The sequence below is a fragment of the Mizuhopecten yessoensis genome, unplaced genomic scaffold (assembly GCF_002113885.1).
Source record: "Mizuhopecten yessoensis strain PY_sf001 unplaced genomic scaffold, ASM211388v2 scaffold10275, whole genome shotgun sequence".
Classification (NCBI taxonomy): Eukaryota; Metazoa; Mollusca; class Bivalvia; order Pectinida; family Pectinidae; genus Mizuhopecten; species Mizuhopecten yessoensis.
In genome coordinates, this window is record NW_018408465.1 from 434996 (window position 1) to 458250 (window position 23255).

General features: G+C 37.2%; 1 protein-coding gene across 1 annotated transcript in view; it reads right to left on the reverse strand.

Moving 5' to 3' along the window:
• LOC110459915 (ligand of Numb protein X 2-like) overlaps window positions 1-23255 on the reverse strand; it is a 94253-nt gene that overhangs the window by 13099 nt on the left and 57899 nt on the right. The window contains exons 3-10 of the mRNA XM_021512422.1: window positions 17378-17470; window positions 16877-16992; window positions 8674-8774; window positions 6616-6699; window positions 3628-3755; window positions 956-1024; window positions 676-706; window positions 116-123 (exon numbers count right to left, since the gene is read on the reverse strand). Coding sequence (XP_021368097.1) covers window positions 116-123; window positions 676-706; window positions 956-1024; window positions 3628-3755; window positions 6616-6699; window positions 8674-8774; window positions 16877-16992; window positions 17378-17470 — 630 coding nt within the window. The remainder of the gene's footprint in view (window positions 1-115; window positions 124-675; window positions 707-955; window positions 1025-3627; window positions 3756-6615; window positions 6700-8673; window positions 8775-16876; window positions 16993-17377; window positions 17471-23255) is intronic.

Consider the following 23255-nt stretch of genomic DNA (forward strand, 5'->3'; position numbering starts at 1 on the left):
TACGGGGCCCTAACTAGTTTTGAATTCCAAGTACTATTTTAAAGTAAATACTAAATTAGCTTGACTCACTTTTCTTTAAATTGTTCTGAACATCCTAAGAGATTACAAGAGTTACTTCCCTTCCTATGTAAAACATCCAATTGTCATTGCTAGCATGTGGACCTGGCTCAAAATTAAACTTAGCTTTTATCTTTGCATAGTATAAACATTGACCAAGTTACATCAGAATCCAATCAAATTTCATTACTTTTTGTGTGGAACCACTGACCAATCGGAGCGCAAATTCAAGCTCAGCCATATAGTCTTTGTAAAATGTACATGTTACACCATTTTATCAAAATGGGATAATGTTTAAACATGTTAATGCAGGAAAATAAAAAAAAAGACAGATGGATGTTATACACAAGGTGATTATTCTTGAGCATCATCATTTTCTGAATGCTGGGCGCTAATAAGGTAATAACAAGAATAAGGTAATTACAAATGCTGTGTATTGACAATTTTTAGATTTTTTTTAACAATTTGGTTATAAGAGGCAGTTACAAATGAAAAGTTATGACAGGAAATTATGATATTGCATAATACAATCAGAGAGATACATAAATCAAATTTTAGTTAATTATGTTTCAGGCTGAAATATTCAGCACATCATTCAAAGTTTTTAAAGATACTTACCAGACTTAATATATAAACACCAGGGCCACTTCTGAAAGCACAAATAAATTAAAACTCAATATACAATTTATTTATCACACAAAAGCATATTAAACTTCATTTCTAGAAAGAACCAACAGATGTAGCAAATTCTTGCCTTGCATCATTCTATTTTTTAAGCACAATGTTTTTATTCAAATCACGCCTCTTACTTGAAGAATAAACATTTAAAGTAAAACCTCAGAAATTGTAAGATGTTTTCCATTTAGAAAGAAAAAGAAGGAGAAAAAATGCAACTCACCTTTTGCCTACTAGTTTGATACCAAGTTGTCTGCCCTTGACTTTGTTTAGTGTAATTTTAAGGATTTCTGCAAGTAATGTAAAGTAAGTAAAGTAAGTAAATATAATACATGTGTAGTTCATTGTATTGTATAGTCATCATGGATGGTATTTTTTTTATAAAACGGGTAAATCATGTATTGTACATTAGAAAATATCTGTTTTAAACTGATTAAAATAATATTCCCAATCTGGAATGTGGCTTTTAGCTAAATATGGCATTCTGATGACAATCATATATATGTAAACATATATGCACAGCCAGTCTGAATGCCAATTACGGTATTATATTTGTACCAGAAACTTACACCAAGTGAGCTTCACATTTGCGTTTCATGCATTTATCTAGTGAACATTTGTTTGGACTTGATTGAAACCTGAAAGCAGCTCAATACTAAAATTTTAATATTGAAATGAACAAAATTTATATCTAATACAATGACAGTGTACCGTATTTTACCGCAAATAAGCCCCCTCTCTCGCAAATAAGCCCCCTCCCCACTTAGGTAAATGTCCTGGGAACAGGGTGGGTGCCTGCAATTAAGCTCAATCCCTAATTTGAATATTGATATTTGGTTTACACAGATTTTACTTCATGAAATAATTTAGTAACATTTTATTACTGTATTATAGAGTAAATCATGCAGAGATAAAAATTGGCTTATGGACAAAAAGACTGAAAATTAGATTTCTTACCCTTTCTTTGGGACAAATTAAAATATTTGTATCACATTAAAATTCTGAAAAAGGCTGAAATCAGCCGAAACTGAAAAAATTCATTCCTGATCATGCCAGAAGAAATAGAGTTATCCCCCTTTGTGTGCTGAGTGATGAATGGGACCTTTCACACAATAACTATATGTCATATATCTAGTGATTACATTGACCAGTGAATATGACCCAAGCTATATTTCTCTCTAAGGCAGGACTGTTATAGAGAAAATAGCCAGACACATTTTTTGTGATCTTTTATCTCTCCATATTTCATGACAACCTCTAGCTGCTTTTTCTCCGTACCATTCACTGCCACGCTCTATCAATAGTTTTTCCCCCACTGGATTCAAGAGAACAGGTGATTAAGTGTGTGTGTATGTCACAACTACAAAGAACGTAAAATATGATGGATGAATTAAATCTAAAACGAGATACAAAGAGCAATTATTCTTGTGCGTCGCATATAAAGAAATACTAAAGACAAAATATCATTGGTGAAAGGTAGGCTTTGCAGTGTAAAGGTCTCAAGTTCCACTCCTACATTTTCTTGTTTTTCTTCCCCCCCCCCCCCCCCCCTCCTACCTAATTAAAATTTGAAATAGCTATAATTCTGTAAAATACATGGCAAAATGTGATTTTAATGAAATATTTCTTTGTAAAAAACACTTAAAGAAAGATACTACAGAGTTGAAAATTGAAACATGAATTATAGTTTAACTTGTCAGTACCCTTTACCTTAAAACCACCATTTATAGTGATATTTTAAATGACAATATCTCAATTTGGCCAATAAAAATAATGATTTCATAGGTGATGATAATATCAGTCAAAATAGATTTATTGGCGATGATGTTCCTGTGGACAGTAAGCCTACAGACTAGGTAGCAGTGACCTATATATAGTGACCTACATTCCTTCTCTATAGGACGACTCTCCTAAGCCTACTCCCTATACATAGTCAGGCTACAGACTAGGTAGCAGTGATCTATATATAGTTACCTATCTTCCTTCTCTATAAGACAACTCTCCTCAGCTTTCTCCCTATACAGTCAGCCTACAGGCTAGGTAGCAGTGACCTATATATAGTGACCTCCCTTCCTTCTCTATAGGACGCCTCTCCTCAGCTTTCTCCCTATACAGTCAGCCTATAGGCTAGGTAGCAGTGACCTATATATAGTGACCTCCCTTCCTTCTCTATAGGACGCCTCTCCTCAGCTTTCTCCCTATACACCGTCAGCCTACAGGCTAGGTAGCAGTGACCTCTATATAGTGACCTACCTTCCTTCTCTATAGGACGACTCTTCTCAGCTTTCTCCCTATACAGTCAGCCTACAGGCTAGGTCGCAGTGACCTATCTATAGTGACCTACCTTCCTTCTCTATGGGATGACTCTCCTCAGCTTTCTCCCTATACACCGTCAGCCTACAGGCTAGGTAGCAGTGACCTATATATAGTGACCTCCCTTCCTTCTCTATAGGACGCCTCTCCTCAGCTTTCTCCCTATACAGTCAGCCTACAGGCTAGGTAGCAGTGACCTATATTTAGTGACCTACCTTCCTTCTCTATGGGACGACTCTCTTTAGCTTTCTCCCTATACAGTCAGCCTACAGGCTAGGTAGCAGTGACCTATATATAGTGACCTCCCTTCCTTCTCTATAGGACGCCTCTCCTCAGCTTTCTCCCTATACACCGTCAGCCTACAGGCTAGGTAGCAGTGACCTCTATATAGTGACCTACCTTCCTTCTCTATAGGACGACTCTCCTCAGCTTTCTCCCTATACAGTCAGCCTATAGGCTAGGTAGCAGTGACCTATATATAGTGACCTCCCTTCCTTCTCTATAGGACGCCTCTCCTCAGCTTTCTCCCTATACAGTCAGCCTACAGACTAGGTAGCAGTGACCTATATATAGTGACCTACCTCCTTCTCTATAGGACGACTCTCCTCAGCTTTCTCCCTATACACCGTCAGCCTACAGACAGGGTAATACTGGCCTAAAAGTTGCTGAGCCTGGTAATGTGTTGCTTGTGTCAAATCTTCTCCATTCACCTGTTTTAATGAATCCATCAATAACATTTTCATTTATCTATATTAAATTTTGATTTTATTGAAAGTATGGTGAATGGTGTGGTCTCCCATCAAAAGTTTTTTTGAGTAGAAAGTATAAACAACTTCAACCAAATCAGAGCTGACTTCTTCAATAGAAGGACTTTATCCAATACAATTAACCCTTTAACCACTGTAGACCATAGTGGACTCATCCAGATGAATGTATGGTAGAGTCTACTTAAGTTACCTAGGGGTGAAAGAGTTTATGATACCTGCACCAATATTCAAAATATTAAGAACTCAAGAAAGAGGTGGGCTTATAACTGGGCATCCCCCAAATGTATGGAAGGAGGGGGAAAGAGGGTGGTTTAAACCGGCATGTGCATATCGCTGGTAAAGTGCGGTAGTACTAGGGCAAGCCTTTATTCTACTGCATGTCCAGTATGTAGCCCTAGGGAAGAAGTGGCAGGACTTCCCATCATATGAGGGAGGCAGTTAATGGCTGCGCTGATGTACAAAGTGTACTTTTGGAATCTCGGAGTGTGACTCGATGGGGAAAACAGAAGATATGGCCACAAGTTGGGCCTAAGTGTTCAGGATTCCTGCTCCAGGTTTCAATTATAGTGAATAATTAATGGCTGCACATGTAAACCTGTCCAACAGTCAAGCTCAACCAAACATTATTTAAACAATAACGGAATTGATTTTTTCATGACTGTTCACACATACATGTATTTTCATGTTGTTCATCAGATTGCGATCATTTTGCATCCCATGCCACAGACAGGTTTCTGTGACCGTTTCAATATTTTTCTATTTGATTTTTGACAAACTTTTTTCTGAAGCTGACACTAGGAAATAGGCTGAGAATTTCAGTAGGTTAGAAGAAGCAGTTTAACGTCCGAAATGATGAACAAGTGACTGTTCTGGAAGTGTACAGTTACCAACAAAAATGTAATAAGTTATCTTCTACTAACTAACTGACCACTGCTTATTGGGATCAGTATTTGTACTCCATGACCTCCACTTACTGACCAAGGTTACTGGGGTCAGTATGTACTCAATGACCCCAACTTACTGTCCATTGTTACTGGAGTCAGTATGTACTCAATGACCCAAACTTACTGACCAAGGTTACTTGGGTCAGAATGTACTCAATGACCCAAACTTACTGACCAAGGTTACTTGGGTCAGTATGTACTCAATGACCCCAACTTACTGACCATTGTTACTGGAGTCAGTATGTACTCAATGACCCCAACTTACTGACCAAGGTTACTTGGGTCAGTATGTACTCAATGACCCCAACTTACTGACCAAGGTTACTTGGGTCAGTATGTACTCAATGACCCCAACTTACTGAACAAGGTTACTGGGGTCAGTATGTACTCAATGACCCCAACTTTCAGACCAAGGTTAATGGGGTCAGTATGTACTCAATGACCCCAATTTACTGACCAAGGTTACTTGGGTCAGTATGTACTCAATGACCTCCACTTTCTGACCAAGGTTACTGGAGTCAGTATGTACTCAATGACCCAAACTTACTGACCATGGTTACTTGGGTCAGTATGTACTCAATGACCTCCACTGTCTGACCAAGGTAACTGGAGTCAGTATGTACTCAATGACCTCCACTTTCTGACCAAGGTTACTGATGTCAGTATGTACTCAATGACCCCAACTTACTGACCATGGTTACTTGGGTCAGTATGTACTCAATGACCTCCACTTATTGACCATGGTTACTTGAGTCAGTATGTACTCAGTGACCTCCACTAACTGGCCATGGTTACTGGGGTCAGTATGTACTCAATGACTTCCACTTTTTGACCATGGTTACTGGGGTCAGTATGTACTCAGTGACCTCCACTTACTGATCATGGTTACTGGGGTCAGTATGTAATCAATGACCTCCACTTACTGACCATGGTTACTGGAGTCAGTATGTACTGGGTGACCTCCACTTACTGACCATGGTTACTGGGGTCAGTATGTACTCAATGACCTCCACGTACTGACCATGGTTACTGGAGTCAGTATGTACTCAATGACCCCTACTTACTGATCATGGTTACTGGAGTCAGTATATACTCAATAACCTCCACTAACTGACCATAGTTACGGGGGTCAGTGTGTACTCAATGACCTCCACTTTCTGACCATGGTTACTGGGGTCAGTATGTACTAAATGACCTCCACTAACTGACCATGGTTACTGGGGTCAGTATGTACTGGGTGACCTCCATTTACTGACCATGGTTACTGGGGTCAGCATGTACTGGATGACCTCCACTTACTGACCAAGGTTACTGGGGTCAGTATGTACTCAATGACCTCCACTTACTGACCATGGTTACTGGGGTCAGTATGTACTCAATGACCTCCACTTACTGGCCATGGTTTCTTGGGTCAGTATGTACTCAACGACCCCTTTTTAGTGACATGATTTCTTTGTGTTTTTATTATCTTTTATAAAAGTCTGTTATTGGAAGAATGAATCGAATACCATTCTAGATATGTGAGCCTTAAAATCTCCCCCAAGGCAATCTGTTTTAGCTTTAAATATTTTGTTCACAGATATTTTTGCATAATGTTAACTTTGAAAGCTATATGACTAGCAAAATAAACTAACGCATAGCTGATTCATAAATATTTCATTTTCTGATTTTTTTCCCATCAAGATCAAATTATTTTATTTCATTGAAATATATTTGTTGATTTAAATCAATCAAAGGGATTAGGTGAAAGTTTTCGCAACTTATTAGGCCCTCTCCAAAATTTCATCTTACATACAAAACCGGTATGATGAGGCTTTTTTAAACATTTTCATGGCAACAAACATAAACAACATTCTCACCTCCAGTATTTGGTCACCTGGCAACAGCCTGCTGTCCTTAGCGATGACGCCATCCGGGAATATCTCTTGTATCACAATGCAGGCCTAAAACATAAAACATTTTGAATGGCAATTCATAAGCTGTAAATTATCTGTATTTACTGACAGGAAAGTCATTTTACTCTCCCTGTGGTACGATTTGTACATTTTGGACCATCTATGGTTTACACCACCATGTCCAGTTTATCGGTGAAAAACTTGGACCTAAACCATTCTTGAATCTCTCAGGAGACTCCAACAGTACTCCTGCAAGAGGAATCATAAACAGATTTCAAGTATACAACCAACTGCTATTGTCACAAATCTCAGAGAGTACTTTTAAGCTGATAAAAACCAAGGAACTGAGTTGAAATATAGCAATTGGTATACTGTACTTATCCTCTAATAAGCCCACTGGGCCAACACAATTTCTGACACATGGTATAGGTTGGGCTTATTACCAGGCATGGGCTTATTTCTGGATAAAAAGGGAAGTATAATTTTCTGTAGATATGTATCAAAATCAACTTGTGATTAGAGGTTACGTCAGGGTTGCCAACCTCTATGGAACCATTTTTTTTAAAAACACAATATCATTTCATAGAACATTGCAATATTTAAAACAACGAAAAAACTCCTTAAAACCACATTTAAAGACAACTTTGATGCTAAGACCGGACACAGATTTTAAATTTAATCCTAGTAATATTCGTAGTTGCCGTCTGGTAAATATCAAGCTTGAACAATTTCGGGGTTTCTATAGGTGGAAAAGACACCTCTTGGTTCAATAACACAGAGTGATTCATTGTGTACCAATAAAATTTGCTTCATCTGACAGATAAGTGAGATTGAAGTGAAACTTGAAGGCCAATGCAACACAAAGCCCCGGGTTGATTAGCTCTTACTGGGCATCATTGCTGTAACATTTGATTAACATCCAGCCAATTGGTAAAGAAATCTGGACTAGAGACTCATTTTAAATGTACATGCTCAATCACTTTGAATTTAAAGATATGATATTTCAATCAGTTCAAGCCAACTGGTACAAATTTACGGCACAAGTATTTTTGGTGTCAATGCTCTATGACCTTGACCTTTGAGTAATGACATTGATTCGAAGGTCATGATGCAATCTTTGGTGATGAAAGACTATGCTTTGAAGTACAATCAAGTTCTAGGAAAATGGTACTTGACACAATGTTGCAGACAGACGAACAGCGCCATAGCGTAATGTGCCCCACATAGTGCTGGCGTATAAAAAAGGACCGGGTCTCGTCAAGGCTGTATCTGGTAGATAGAACAAAGAAAGCATACAACCTCTGCTACGAGAAATAAGGTCAGGAAGTACTTTGTATTGGTAATCAAGTTAAATGCCCGTTAACATCACAAGAAAAAGGACGACTTCTAATGCTGCAAATATTACACAAGGAAATTGGAAAGCACATCAAGAGATGGGAAGTTGAAAGACCCTTATCCACACTTGGAGTACTACAATACGGCCCATTACACAGGAGGTAGCAAGTCGATGTAGCTTAATAGCTTCATAATAATTCGACCATTCATCTTTTCTAGAAGCGCCGGCCCAGTTCACTTCATCACCGTAGATTGCCTGGTTTGATAAGGGATTATGCAGATCTGGTGGTGGGTTTTGTACAATACAAACTGTTGAGTAATGGGGCTTCTTGATTGATGGATAAAACATGTAACGTGTAAAAAGGTCCTGTTTGTAAGGGGAGACACAGCATGCCGTCACCAGCAACATGCTAATAAAGGTCAATGCGTGATACATTAATGAGATGTCAAAGGCAAAGACACAACCAAGAAATAAAAATAACTCAAACTGACAACGAATTTCTGACAAGAACAAGGCAAATTATTAAAGTCCATAATACCCGCCTTCAGACAAATGATGAAAATAAAAAAAATAACAAAGGGACATAACTTTGTATTTAGAATCAACAAAATTAAAAACCCAACAAAATTAGTGATTTTACAGTATACAAGACAAGTGAAACTAGTTCCGTTGTCAAGGATACTTACCAGGGGCGTGTCACAGCCACCCACCACACTGATGCCCAGGTCGGCCTGCGTGCGCTGGATTTCTATGGTGGACACTTCACCATCCATCACCGGATTCTTGCCTGTGAGGAGGAAATAAACATGATCGTGAACACAACGAATAATGTCTGGACCCATCTCTGTAAGTGTATCCTTGGTAATATTGCGTTGCCGTCTGCTGTTGGACCGGGTAAGGCTTTTCTCCAAATGTGAGCTTGTCATTGTCAGTCGGGTTAAAGTAAAACGCATGTGTGATCAACTGTAAAAGTCTGGTTCCATTATATACACGGGGAGTCACGTCACTCTCTAACTGTTTTGGCAAGATATCCCGAAAAGTGAATTTGGGACATTGACGGTGAGTGTAAGCATTACTCACGAAGAAATTGATTCTGACACTACGCTGATAACGATTAACCCCCATCTCTGACAAAAACAAAAACATGACATCATGTTCAATAGTCCACCCAGTCACCCCGAGTCCGAGTGCACCAAGAGAGTTCTGCATCACACCACAAGTGTATGTCACTCCAACAGCAATAAGCGTTCCTGTTAACCCAGGTCCCAATGTTTCAAATTAGATCAGTAAGAGGCATCACGTTCAAAATCATATTTGATGAATCACAGAGGAATATAGCTCATAAAAGCAATATTTCTAGCAGAACATTACACAATTCTTAAACGAAATAAAGGAGAAAATTGATATAGGCCTATAGCCTGTTGAAATGAACAAAAAGAATATCCTAACCCATTCACCCCTAAAATCACATTTGAACCTGAACAAATCAAAGACTGGACAAGTCCAGTTTAAATATGTAGGGGTGAATGGGTAAACTCTTGATTAAAAGATGTTTCTGTTATTTCTGGAATATTGTCTGAGTTTATGGTTTTGAAAGATATTCCACATGCAAAAACAATTAAAGTCAAAGTGAAAGAGCTGAAATTATATTAAATAAGCATCAGTGGAAAAGCCAACAAGACATTGATGACTCAACTCATATCAGTAAGTGAACAATTAAAAAAAAAAAGCCAGAACTGCCAATAAAATGAATTCTCAATTACAGTACAATGAGAAGTTTGAGAACCATCTTTGTGAGTGATTCGATCCTTATTGACTCATTTTGCAGCCCTGTATTGATCAATTGCCCTATACATAATTACGAAACTAATGTGACAAAGAAAATTGAAATAAGTTGTAGTAGGATATTCAAGGCAGGGTCAAAAGTCCTTAACACAATTACAATGTAATATCTTTCATTATGATTATTTCTGAACTAGAAAATATTTGTGAAACATACATATGCGCCAAATCCATCATACCTGCCAAGTGACCCGATTTCGTCAGGTTACACCCGGGATTTTAGCCCTTCACCCGCTTTTATAACTTCACCCGCCGGGTTACGATTTTGACCCGGATTTCGTCAATTTCACCCGTTTTCACCCGGAATCTTTTCGTATATTAGAAGTTACCGAAGTCACTCAGAATTCTCTAGACTTTTCCATCCTTCTTCACAAGAAAGACGATCTATTTCCTGTTTCCGTTTCTCACCAACAGGTAAGTTGTGAGTTGTTTATATACGTACTAGAACTGTTTTTACAAATGTTTATATAAAGAACGTTGTTACTGAACTTGCCGACAAGTTATTAGTCAGGTTTTTAACGAATAATTGAGTTGTATTTACGTAGAATAGATCGTATTTTGAAGGTAACGTTATGTCTTCTTGAAGGAAGAAGTTTTTATCGGGACTTGCAGGTTCTACTACACGAATTGCTAAAAGAAAAGATAATTGTACACATATCAAATGTCGTAGGAAAATGAGTTATAGTGTACAAAGTCCCGTGGTCGTGGACCAAACGCTGCATTCTGCACTCTAGTCAAAAACACGCACAGGCATTTGATGATTTGTTTCTGTCAATCAAAATGATCCTTACAATAAGAGTTCAAACCCTACTCGTATAAAACTGATATTTTATGTGAGAAGGGTGCAACTTCTTGTTGTCAGGACCATTTTCAACAAAATGGTATTTTATATGAGCAGAATGTGACATCTTATTGTCGGGACCATTTCAATTGACATGAAAAATGCCTGTGAAAACACAGTATCATATATATTAATATGAATTAATTTTATAAGTTGTGTTGTTGACAAATCTTTTTATTTTTCAGCTTTGAATTTGGTATTGTTGATGAGGATCAGCTAGATCTGCTGGAAGAACAGTTCAATGAAAGTAGATTTAAGTTATAATTTAATATCTATTTTTCTTATATTTGTTGCGAAAAAAGCCGTCGCGCACTATGACCCTCTTTTTAATTTTCAAAAGAGGGTCATAACCCTCTTTCAGTATGTCCAGGGTTGGCAGATATGATTCATCTGTGAAGGAATTAAACTGTGAATGCAAAATATAACCAAAACAATGGAACAAAGTCTAGCAAAAATCAGTGAAGTGAAAAATATAGGTCACAGCAACCTATTTTTGATATATCAGTGTAGTACTCCTTATGAAGTATCGACATAATTATGAAGTTTGACAACTGACATCCATCATAAAAATACTGTAGCTAAACCCAAAACACATTTAATGTAGCAAAAATATAGGTCACAGTGACCTACATTTGATATAACAGTACTGCTGTAGTACTCCACAAGATGAACCAATATAGAGAGTTTATTACACTTCCAGTATAAGAATAATGTAGCTAATTTGATGAATATTTGACATCCAGTATTAAAGTAAAGGAGCTAAACACAAAAAAGGCTAACTACAGTTAATGAAGCAGAAAATATAGGTCACTGTGACATAATTTGATCCAACGGTACTGCTGTATTACTCCACATGATGGTTCGATACATGAAGTTTGATAAATGTTGGACAGATGTAAGAGGCAATAGAAAGACAAAACACTTCATACCTTCATCCACTATGATGAGGGAGCAAAAAAAACATTTCTTCATAACTTTTTTATCACTTTATTTTGTTTTGAATTAGGATAAACTAAGCCTTTTTAATCATCATCAAACTTCTAGATACTATCTCAAGGGTACATTGACAAAAGCAATTAATCAATACTAGATTCTCTTAAAAAGAAAATCTTTAGAATAAAAAAAATATATTTTAAATTAGCATTAATTCGGTCATGTTAGTGTGTGGTTTTATTTAGGATAAAGTAAAAACAAAGGAAAAGGGTATCGTGAGACGTTAATTGTTTGACAATTCAGCAGGCGTCAATATTAAAACATTAGTTCTATCACATGACAGATATCACAGCTTTATAGGCAAATTGAAGTGGTTAATCCTCAACGAGACTCGTGTCTCCAAGAATGGTTGTTTTGTGTGCCAAATGGATACAAGCATAACTATTATGTCTGCCGCTTATTCATGTTCTCTTTTGTTGCTTCTGTGATGGACAGTGGTGATCACCAACCAAAGAGACAACAGTATTTCATGTGTGGTATACAAGTGTAGGTATATATGATCGAAGTGAGGATCAAAATCATAACCTTCTGTCTACGAATCACGGAGTGCAGAGTTCCTATCAACGGTCCACAAATCCTCCGAATGCACACTCTAGAGCTGTTGAAACCCTACCAAGGACTCAAAAACTTTTTTTCAATTTTGAAATCTTGCCATATTTTATTTTATTTGTTTTTCCATTTTAAAACTTCAGACAATATTTGAACTTAAGTTTGAGAGATTTAAACATACTGTATATATATCCTGCAAAAAGGCCAGGGCCCAACACGTAATTCTGACTCAAAGTCAGGGGTGGGCTTATTACAGGACAATGAAATAGTTTTCAGGTGGCACAGTGGATAAGGGCCAACAAGAATGGCAACTATAAGTCGATATAACTTGTTTTATGAATAAAGATTTTATTATAATAGTATTTATTTCTATTTCTATTTTACAGCAATTTATATGGGTGTGTTTCTTATCAGGCATTGGCTTAATGCTGGAAATATGCGGTCATTTTATTTCAACAGAAGTATGAGAAAGTAAGACATGAACAAAGATACGACCTTGTTTTGCTCTCAGATGTTTCAGAAATCCAGGTTACACAATTATCCGGGATAGAGAAGAATTGAACCGAACTCTTTTATTTGTTTTAAGCTCTATGTACGTGACCACGCTAATCTGCTACCATTAAACATTTACACATACTTTCCATTTACCAGGAACTGTCTATTAACTATAGGATGGCGTATCTGTGACATGTTCCCCTCTGAAACCAACTGGTACAGTTTTTTTTTTTTATGAATTGGTGGTTACTTCTACATGTTTGTAGGATCTGTAAGCTTTGAAGGGTTGTGGTAGAGCTCTTATTAACCCTTTCACCCCTAGGTAACTTGAGTAGACTCAACCATGCATTAATCTGGACGAGTCCATTATGGTCGACAGTGGTGAAAGGGTAAATGTTTTAACCCCGTAGATGATTTACAATAGGGGTTCTCGTCTCAAAAAATCTAAAGCATTTCTGCATCTGAAGAATTTTAAATTCGAATTCTTTTGAGAATAAAAATACTGATGAATGGAAGCAGCCTTATCTTTCCCGAGATGAACAATAATTTTCTTTCGTGCAAATATAACTAAACAATAAATAACTTGATTTGTTTAGTTTGTCCATTACAACAGCAGATTTCATTGGGTTGCTCTTATGCAACAGCAAGCTAACTTTAGATTACAAATATTTGTTTTTTCCCTAACATAGACAGAAGATTGTCGATTTACGAGTGTAAGCGCCGCATTAGTGGTTTACATAAGAATGCACCCATTACCCCTGAAATCAATGGCAGTCGATGGCCAGGCCATTGTGGTATGACAAATTCGCATAAACAAACCAGCACCAACAATACGTTTTTTTTAACTGCGTGGTATGAATGTCTTTGCCAATAACATTTTTTGTCCCTTGCAGGCTCCCAGACGCAGCTAGTTTATCTTGATGAACCCCACACAGGCGGACCCTCCCCGTGACTTCCCCTTATAGCAACACGGCCAAGTGTGATGGCGTGCAGAGGTCTCCCGATCCCATTCATGTTTATTAGTACAAGGCAGGCATTTCTTACAAGCGTAACATTGCTGGTGTGGTGGGTTTCTGTTTTAGCGACATTTTCTATATAAAGTTAGTACCAGACGGACCCCGTAATTCATTCATGTTGTCATGGCTTTATAGTCTGTCAATGAAATCGTGGAAACCGGCTATAAAGTTGGTGCGTTTTGTTAGGATTTTATTTAAACCTTTAGTCAGTTTTATACCATAATAAAAATGATTTTTATGTAGAAATCATTATGTTGCTACATGTATATATAGATATGTGTTTTTACCGGTTAACTTCTATGCACTTACATAAATATACATGTTTTGTGTGATGAACAAGGTAAATGCATTACTTTATGAAGCAAATAATTTAAAAAATGAAGACAAATGTAGCAGAACTGGACTAGGTCGATCGTCGGCAACCAGATAGCTCAATTGGTAGAGCATCCGTCTAGAGTTTGGAGGGTCCCTGGTTCGNGACTAGGTCGATCGTCGGCAACCAGATAGCTCAATTGGTAGAGCATTCGTCTAGAGTTTGGAGGGTCCCTGGTTCAAACCCCGATTTGGCCGTGCATTTTTCCTCTCCTGTTACATTTGGCACCCAACGAAATATACTGACAGAAGGTGGTATAGGGTCTAATGTGTCTTCGGGGTCGAAGAATTTGTTGAAGGAGGGAGAAATGTAGCAGAACTGGACTGGGTCGATCGTTGGCTACCAGATAACTTAATTGGTAGAGCATCGGTCTAGAGTTCAGAGGGTCCCGGGTTCGACACGGTGTGGCTGTGCATTTATACAGGCCAGAAAAATATACAGAAATATTACCTGTAGCACACATGTGATGCCTCTGTATTTTGTAAGGAGACTCCTTCTATTTACCTTGAAAAACGAAAACTCCCTCTAAACAAAACCTGTATATTACCTGTAGCATACATGTGATATCTCCATATCTTTGATGGAGTCTCCCAGTATTTTACCTTGAAAAAAATGAAACTCCCTTTTAAGAATCAGAAGTTCCCTTCAATTGATTGTAATATTTAAAACTCCTTCCAAACTTCTAAAAATGTGTCTATAAACACCAAAAGTACATGATTTTCTTATGTTTTGAAAGTATTGGATCATGCAGTGAGTGATTGGAAAATATGATAAACAAGTCTTAATTTATAAATATTGCTCAACATAACAAATTTATAATGCAGATTCTGGTAAAAGAGTGCTTGTGATGAAAACCTCCCAATCAAAACCTCAACATCCCTACTAGCAGTTGAGAAATCTCCCCACAAGCCATCAAATATATGCTGTAGAAATTGTACCTGTAGAGGCTACAAGTCTATATTGTAAAATTCATGACAACATGTCTCTAGATTTGGCTGACAATCAGACTTCAGGAACTGGTCATACTGACCTCATCAAATATTTACTACGATTCACATTTAACCTAATTAATGATAGAATACTTTGTATTAACATATTTGGCCAATATCCATTGGTATCTGTATGCAAGGTTGGCTATGTTAAAACACAATGTGTCATTGGATCTAAACAGACGAGGTGAAGACGGTACTGTATAACTCTCGCCTTTTTTGCCCTTCGTAATAAGGGCAAATTTACCAACTTAACATTGAAAATAAGTACACGATATACTATACATTGGAATAACATGTCAAGGCGAAAATTAACGCTGCGCGAAAATGGATTCTACCAGTAAATGGCACACAATTTGACCGGGGAAAAGTTTCCCATTATACAGTATTCAGTTTTAGTGGGGATCACAAACAACATCCTTTACTGTTCTATAGGGTCTCTATCATGATGCTATATGTTCTAAAGAATATATAAATCTTATTCATTTAACAACAAAATAATAAAGAAGTTTTTTCAGCATATATCATCTTTTTCATGTTTGATCAGGGAGTTGAACCTCAGCCGTCTTGGTGAAAGGTGAGTGAGCTATCCACTGCTCCCCTGACTACCCTCAAATGTAAGTTCTAAAGAATTGCTATCCTGGTCGGACGTAAAGTTATGTTCTGTATAGATTTTCAAGCCTGGTCCTACGTGAAGTTATGTTATGAAAAGATTTTCTAGCCTGGTCCTACGTGAAGTTATGTCATGTAGAGATTTTCTAGCCTGGTCCTACGTAAAGTTATGTTCTGTAGAGAGTTTCTAGCCTGGTCCTACATGAAGTAATGTTCTGTAGAGAGTTTCTATCCTGGTTCTACGTAAAGTAATGTTCTGTAGAGATTTTCTATCCTGACTTTTTGTAAAGGTATCCATGTTTGTGTGTGAAGTCCTGACAATACTGAAGTCTATTTACTGGTGACAGTTTAACAGCCTCCATTATCATTCCACTCAGTGTAAATCAAGGAAAACTACCTCAGACATCAGTGATACAGGACAAAAGGGCAGAGATACATGTCAATCAATGTAGCAGGTAAAAACCTCACAGGTAACACACTACAGGTAAGGTCAGGACATAGAGTAATAATTTAACTATTTGTCCATAGTATTCATCACAGAAATGTCATATCCAAGATAGGATATAAGAAATGATCTCTTTGTCAGATTGATGGAGAGGTGTATTGAAGTGACTGAGTGGGTCCAGTGTGGAGATTGGTGTGTAGTGGAATGGTTGTGTTGGGTTGAGGATTGGTGAATCATTGAGTAGTTGTTTGTTTGTGTCAGGGCTGTGGAACAGTTGAGTTACAAAGAGGTTGTGTGTGGTGTTGAAGGAGTGTTTGAGTGGTTGTCAGGGAGATGGAATGATGGAGCATTTGAGTGGTTGTGTGGGGGTGATGGAGTGTTTAAGTGATTGTATGAGGTGGTTGAGTGTTTGCAAGGTTTTGTGGGAGATGGAGTGTTGGAATGGTTGTTATGGAAATGGAGTGGTAATTGAGTGATTGATAGGTTGGGGTAGAGTGGTGGAGACAGCATGGTGTGATGTTAGAGTGGAGTGATAGAGAAGTGGTGTTGGGTTGGGTTAAGTAGTTGGGTGGTTGAGTGGTTATGTGTGTCTGTTGGGAGCAGTAGAATAATCAAATTCCTGAGTGGTTGTTTAGGGTGAAGTGGTTGTGTCGGAGCTGAGGAGTATTTGGTGTAGTGGAGTGCATGTGGTGGTGTAGTGGAATGATTGAGTGGACTGGAGAGTTTGTACCTACCCCCATCTTGGTCCCTGTAGGGACATTCCCATAGGTGGCTCTGTAGGGCACTTCTGGGACCCTGGAATGTACAGCCCAGACTAGACTTGATACACCTGGTAACAGCACCGCGACATCTGTAAACAGTGAAAATAACACTTAAAGCTTTGATATTTGTTGTTCACCAGGATATGTAAGCAATCTTTTTAATTGAAAATAATATTGATAATAAATTTAAGGATGCACAACTAGATCTCTAAGCCAATAGTGGTAAGCACAAAGTGTAAGGGTAGCCATCTCAACTATTGCAAAATTATGACGCAAGGAATAAGTTCCCAGGGGTTGAGCTTGAACCTGGGGCTAATCCTACTGTAGCATATGTGTAATCGTCACTTCATGCCAAGCAATTTTGCCATCCATAAGCTGAACTAACATATATGGCATGATGGAATGACTGATAAATACTTCCGATAAAGTGAATTCTTACAAGCATCTCTTGTATATGTGACACAACAAACATACCTGTGAAGTAGATGGGCCTCCAGTTCTGAGCGCGGCAGAACCTCCTCACAGTAGTCAACATTGGGGCACACCACCAATAACTTGTCCAACAACCTGAAACAACAAATAAATATTCCATTTTACGATCAACATATTGTGTACAGTATATTTTGTATTCCACTGTGCTGTGGACATGCTGTGTATATTTGATAAAGACCCTTGTGTTATATATAATCATCAACTGGAATCAAGGTCAATTAAGAGCACCAGTAGTACACAATCCAGGAAGTGATAACTGGCGATCCAATGTTCCAACCTCGAAACTTGTTATACCTGGTTCAGTGACAAAAGTAAGCAGTGGTCAAGTGCTAATATCAATCTCTTCAGCTCTAACACATTTAAGCTGTTACAATGCCCTCGATGGTTTAATTAGATATATTTTCTATATTGACAACAAAGGTTTGGGAATTATTTACATTACAATTCTCAGTGACTAGGTAATTTGAAATAAGCAGTAGAGTTGTTAAATCGTCAATTTATTGTAGCTAAAGTGTCCATCAGCTGTTGCTAAAGTATCAAGACTCTGCTGCTTCTACGACAGGGATTAGACAATCCTTCATATGTAAACCATACAGCAAATGGTGTATACTAAAATTCACTGTCATGATATAAAAGGCGGAAGTTAAACTGCCGCAAACATTTCCCAGTACAAAGTAGTATTCTGTTGTCTGTATTCGACAACGGGGACCAGGAAGCACATATTGTTTTTGTTTGCACACAACGACGGTACGGAAAAAAGTCAACCTGTTATCATTACAGAAGCTACAATATTTTGATCGGTACGTTTTTTACAATCTGCCGTATAATTTTCATATGAAATCTACAATACACAGCATTTTATCTACAAACCAATGTTAAAGTGATTGAAAATACAATGATCTATTGTTTGATACACTGTAACATTAAAGGTTTTATTTATATATATATATAAGTGCAGTGTCATGACTAATGACAAAATTACTGATATGTCAGAATAAGATTTTTTTCAAATCTGTTACCATGGTAACAGATTTTACCCTTGGGCGTTACCATAGCGAAATGTCCTTGTTGCCTCAATAAGTATACAGCCTGGCCTATGATTTACCTTGCAATTATAACGGACATCATTATTATATAGCTTCAAGAGGGCTGGGAAGCCATTTACATACCTGATATTATCCTCTTATGATCCTGACTGGGATTTGATTGAATATAGAATGGTTTCATAAATTGCACTTTTATGAAAATTGTGTTTTTTCTTCTTCATATGAGTTGTTTGCAAACAGATTAAACCATGACAAGGAAATAAATCATCTAAATAAAGCAGACAAAAATGGTGGTAAAGCCTGTTCACCTTTACTGTTGTGTTAATTTTCTATTTCGGGACAATAAAATATTTATTGCCCTTATGGTAAGGAAACACGATTCTTTGTTTCCCTTGATTAATCATGTTTTATTCAGGCTTGAATGAAACATGATTAATTGAGGGAAAACAAAAACTGTGTACCCTACCACAAGGGCAACAAATGTTTACTGTCAACTTGTTTCTACATGAGAAGGAGGCAGAAAGGTTATCTTAGTTATAAGACATATTCTACAGCAAAGTTTTCATCTTCCAAAGATAGAGATCCATATATGGTGCAGACAAATGACTTTCTACTGTACACACAAACCAGTGTCTGGACTAAATGATAAGACAATACGCTACAGCAATGTTTTCACCTTCCAAAGATAGAGATCCATATATGGTGCAGATAAATGACTTTCAACTGCACACACAACCAGTGTCTGGACTAAATGATAAGACATACACTACAGCAATGTTTTCAACTTGCAAAGATACAGATCTGTTCATAGAGTTACATATGAGTTGCCACACCTGAGGAGTTTCTTACACTGCGAACAAGATGTATAGGACTGCCATTAGCCAGATTCATCGGCCATATATGTGTCTGGGTCTATTCTCTGATTGACACCACATCACACTGGACCAGCTAATGTGGTCATTTGACTTCATTAGGGACCATCTGATACCACTAAATTGTTGGCAGTGAACTTCACCTCCCTAGAGTGTCACCAAACACAGACAGAAATTCCATAGCCAGGGTCGACCAGCGATAACAGAAGTCATGTCTATAACCTGTCATTACAGAGCTGAGGTCAGAGGTCATGGCTATAACCTGTCATTACAGAACTGAGGTCACAGGTCATGGCTATTACCTGTCATTACAGAGCAGAGGTCAGAGGTCATGGCTATAACCTGTCATTACAGAACAGAGGTCAGAGGTCATGGCTACAGCAAGACAATTACAAAAAAGAAGTATAAGCTAACCAATTACATGGAGAAAAGACATTGTACTCCTTTTATTTTTATTCATTATCTATACATATTAATAATAATTATTAATATATGTAGTGACTTTATTAACTGTCATTGAATATACAAAATCTCACAAATGTTCTTGAAATATAATTATTTGAATTATATTTCTCAATGCGATTTACTAACGAAAGAGTTATTTCCCTTACACTGGATTGGATAATATTTTGACACGGCGCGAATCCTTGTCAAACAGCAGCGGCAGTTGTGTCATGTTCTTAAGTTGTTACACTTTCATAAATAAATACACCAGAAATAGCATGCTGTGTTACAAAAATGTTTGATAAGCATACACAGTTCATATATATCGTCTCAGAGCCATTACCGCCATCAACCTAAGTATGATATGTCATATTACGTTCCCGTTTGAAACATCAAAATAGAGGTAATACATCACCACTAATACGGTTTATAAGTATATATATTTACTTCTTCTTTCTACAGACAGCGTAAGTGCTTGACAGTCTTCACATGTGCTTTCTCGAATTATGTGTTTCACACGCGTAACACTCCTCAGACCTCAATCCGAGTTGCTAAAACGCTCAAACCCAGTGCACGAATTTCACCACCACAACACTCGTAGAATGCACCGGAGATAAACATTTTGTTTTCAGCAATTATTTAAAGTATGGATTATTACTTGTAGAAGTGTCTCAGAAGATTTTATGTAACCAACAGGTGAGTGTCAGAGATTCTACTTTCTATTTATGATAACGAAACTATATAGCGGAAGCATGCAAGACTGAATTATGCGCACGCACCCCGAACAGAAGTGGGTCCGTCATTTCGTTCTCTGGACAGAATTAATAAGCCGCTCGGCTCTCGACAAGAGCGGCTTTAAAATGAGGAAAAGTAGATGTGTAATGATTGATATTGGAATACATAAGTAGAGTAGATTTCTATCAATTACATAGTTCTAAAATTTCAGTATTCTCAATAAAATATTACGATAAAAAAAATCATAATCGTATCTAACTTTTCAAGGAGATGATCCAAAATAGTTTGGAAGTAAATAAATAAATATAATGCATTGCTTTACCTTTTTACATTTTAAAATGCAGATTCTGTTTAACGAGGAAAAAAACTATGTGATTACCTCCCCTTTATAAGTCTGAATAAAATATCAAGATCTAAATTTTTCAAATTCATGCTTGCTAAGACAAATCAAATATCAGAAATACTAAGATTTATCTTAAGTTTTTAAAACGAATAAATATCATTTCAAGGCAGTGGGTCCGTCCAGTGGTAGGACGCCGGGCTTGTGACCAAAGGGTTTTGGGTTCAAGTCACATTACGGCACTGTGTTGAATCTTTGAAAAATATACTTTCTCTGCTTGTTCCAGTCTACTCAGCTGTAAATAAGTTCGTGGTTGGGCAGTGCTAGAATTGTTGAATGGTAGCTATGAGCGCCGAAATGGCAGCACTGGCTGTATGCTCCCGAGGGAGCTGAGAAAGATGTTGGCTGGTTGCAAAGGCCCTATAACCACGGATAATAATTTGTGAACCACTTTATGATAACCTACAATTTAGGTTGTGATAAAGCGGTATATAAGAACATCAAATTATTATTAATATTATTTGAATTAATAACAAATTTAGCTGACTGTCACTATATAAGATTACCTCCCTTTCTAAGATAGTGTTCTCCCTCGGATAACCAAACTACCTGGAAGGACATAAAACCAATGAAACATCCAAACAAACAAATTCTATGGAATTGACCTGATTTTCATCCAATTAGCCAATGAAATTGCTACTTTATCAATATTTCAGCAAGTCATGGTGCAGAAAAGTGGATGGATGGACAGACAATTGATTACTAAAGGACATTTGATGGAATGTGGGGACCTAGTTGTCGCACAGAATTCAAGAATGAACAATAAGGAGACCTCTGAGGAATTCATCTGTAAAAATCTTTGAATATGGACACACAGACGAATCAATGTTTGATAAAGGAACTTGATACATCAAGTTCTAAACCAGACCATGCCCTCGCTTCATCTGCGATTCACGTCAAGGCATAAGCATGTCAAACAATGGCCATTCAAGAATAGGTTCACTATAGCGGCCAGACAACGTCACAATTCCTCTTAAAACCTGTAAGGAATTCATTTACTTCATTTTCAACACAGCGAACCATAAATAAAACTCATCTAAAAATGAAACTCATCAAAAATGAAACTCATCAAAAATGAAACTCGTCAAAAATGAAACTCATCAAAAATAAAACTCATCAAAAAATGAAACCATTACATCCATCTATATAATACTGTTGATTAACATGAAATTAAATATCTTATTTACATGAAGAAAAAAATTTCGACCATAAATTGTAGAATAATTAAGGTGGAAACAAACAGACTCTTGACAACACACAGATATTGGTTATTAAGAATTTCAGCAAGAATTAATGCCGCTAGAGAGGACATAACTCTTAATTAACGTGACACAATCTCTCCAAATTTGTCTTCATTAGACACAGTAGTTGTACACTATCTGTAAAATACTTTCATAACAATCCCCCACTAATGAAGGGAAACAGCTGTACTGAAGCAGTGGGTAAACGATAATGAGATCCTTCAGGCCATAACAACGACAGGAAGCTGTAAACAAAAAGCAAACTCTCCTTTTATGAGTCCTAATTTGTTTTGATTAGCATGGACGTGAAATGTAATATGTTCTACACATGTGAAGCTTGGTCTTAGAAATGTTATATGTTGTACACATGTGTATAGGGCCAGAAAAATGTTATATATTGTACACATGTGTAGGGCCAAACAAATGTCATATACACATGTATAAACTTTGGTCTTAGAAATGTTATATATTGTACAAATGTGTAGGGCCAGAAAAATGTTATATATTGTACACATGTGTAGGGCCAGAAAAATGTCATATACACATGTATAAACTTTGGTCTGAGAAATGTCATATATTACACATGTGAAGTCTGGTCTGAGAAATGTATTGTACAAGAGTGCCAGAAAAATCATATATGTTACACACATGTGTAACGTTGGGCTGAGAAATGGAATACATTGTACATATGAGTTGGCCGGAAAAATGTCATATATTGTATGTGTGTGGGGCTAAAAATATGATATATTTTACACATGTGCAGGCCTGATAAATGTGATATATTTTACACATGTGCAGGCCTGAGAAATGTGATATATTCTACACATGTGTAGGTTGGAATGTAATATTCTGTCCACATTGGTAGGCCTCAATTATGAAATAATATATTCTACACATCTGTATGCCTTGCAAATGAAATCAATGCATATATATAGTCTCAAGAAGCGTAATATATATTTACACATGTGGAGGCCTAAGAAACATAGTACATATACCTGGTAGTTTACAGGTGCTGGGCCCACTTGTATAAAACATCTCAAAGTTAAGGAAAATCTCAAGCAATGTATTTTTGCCTATGGGAAATCTTAGACTTGAGGAAATCTCAAGAGTTGAGATGTTTTA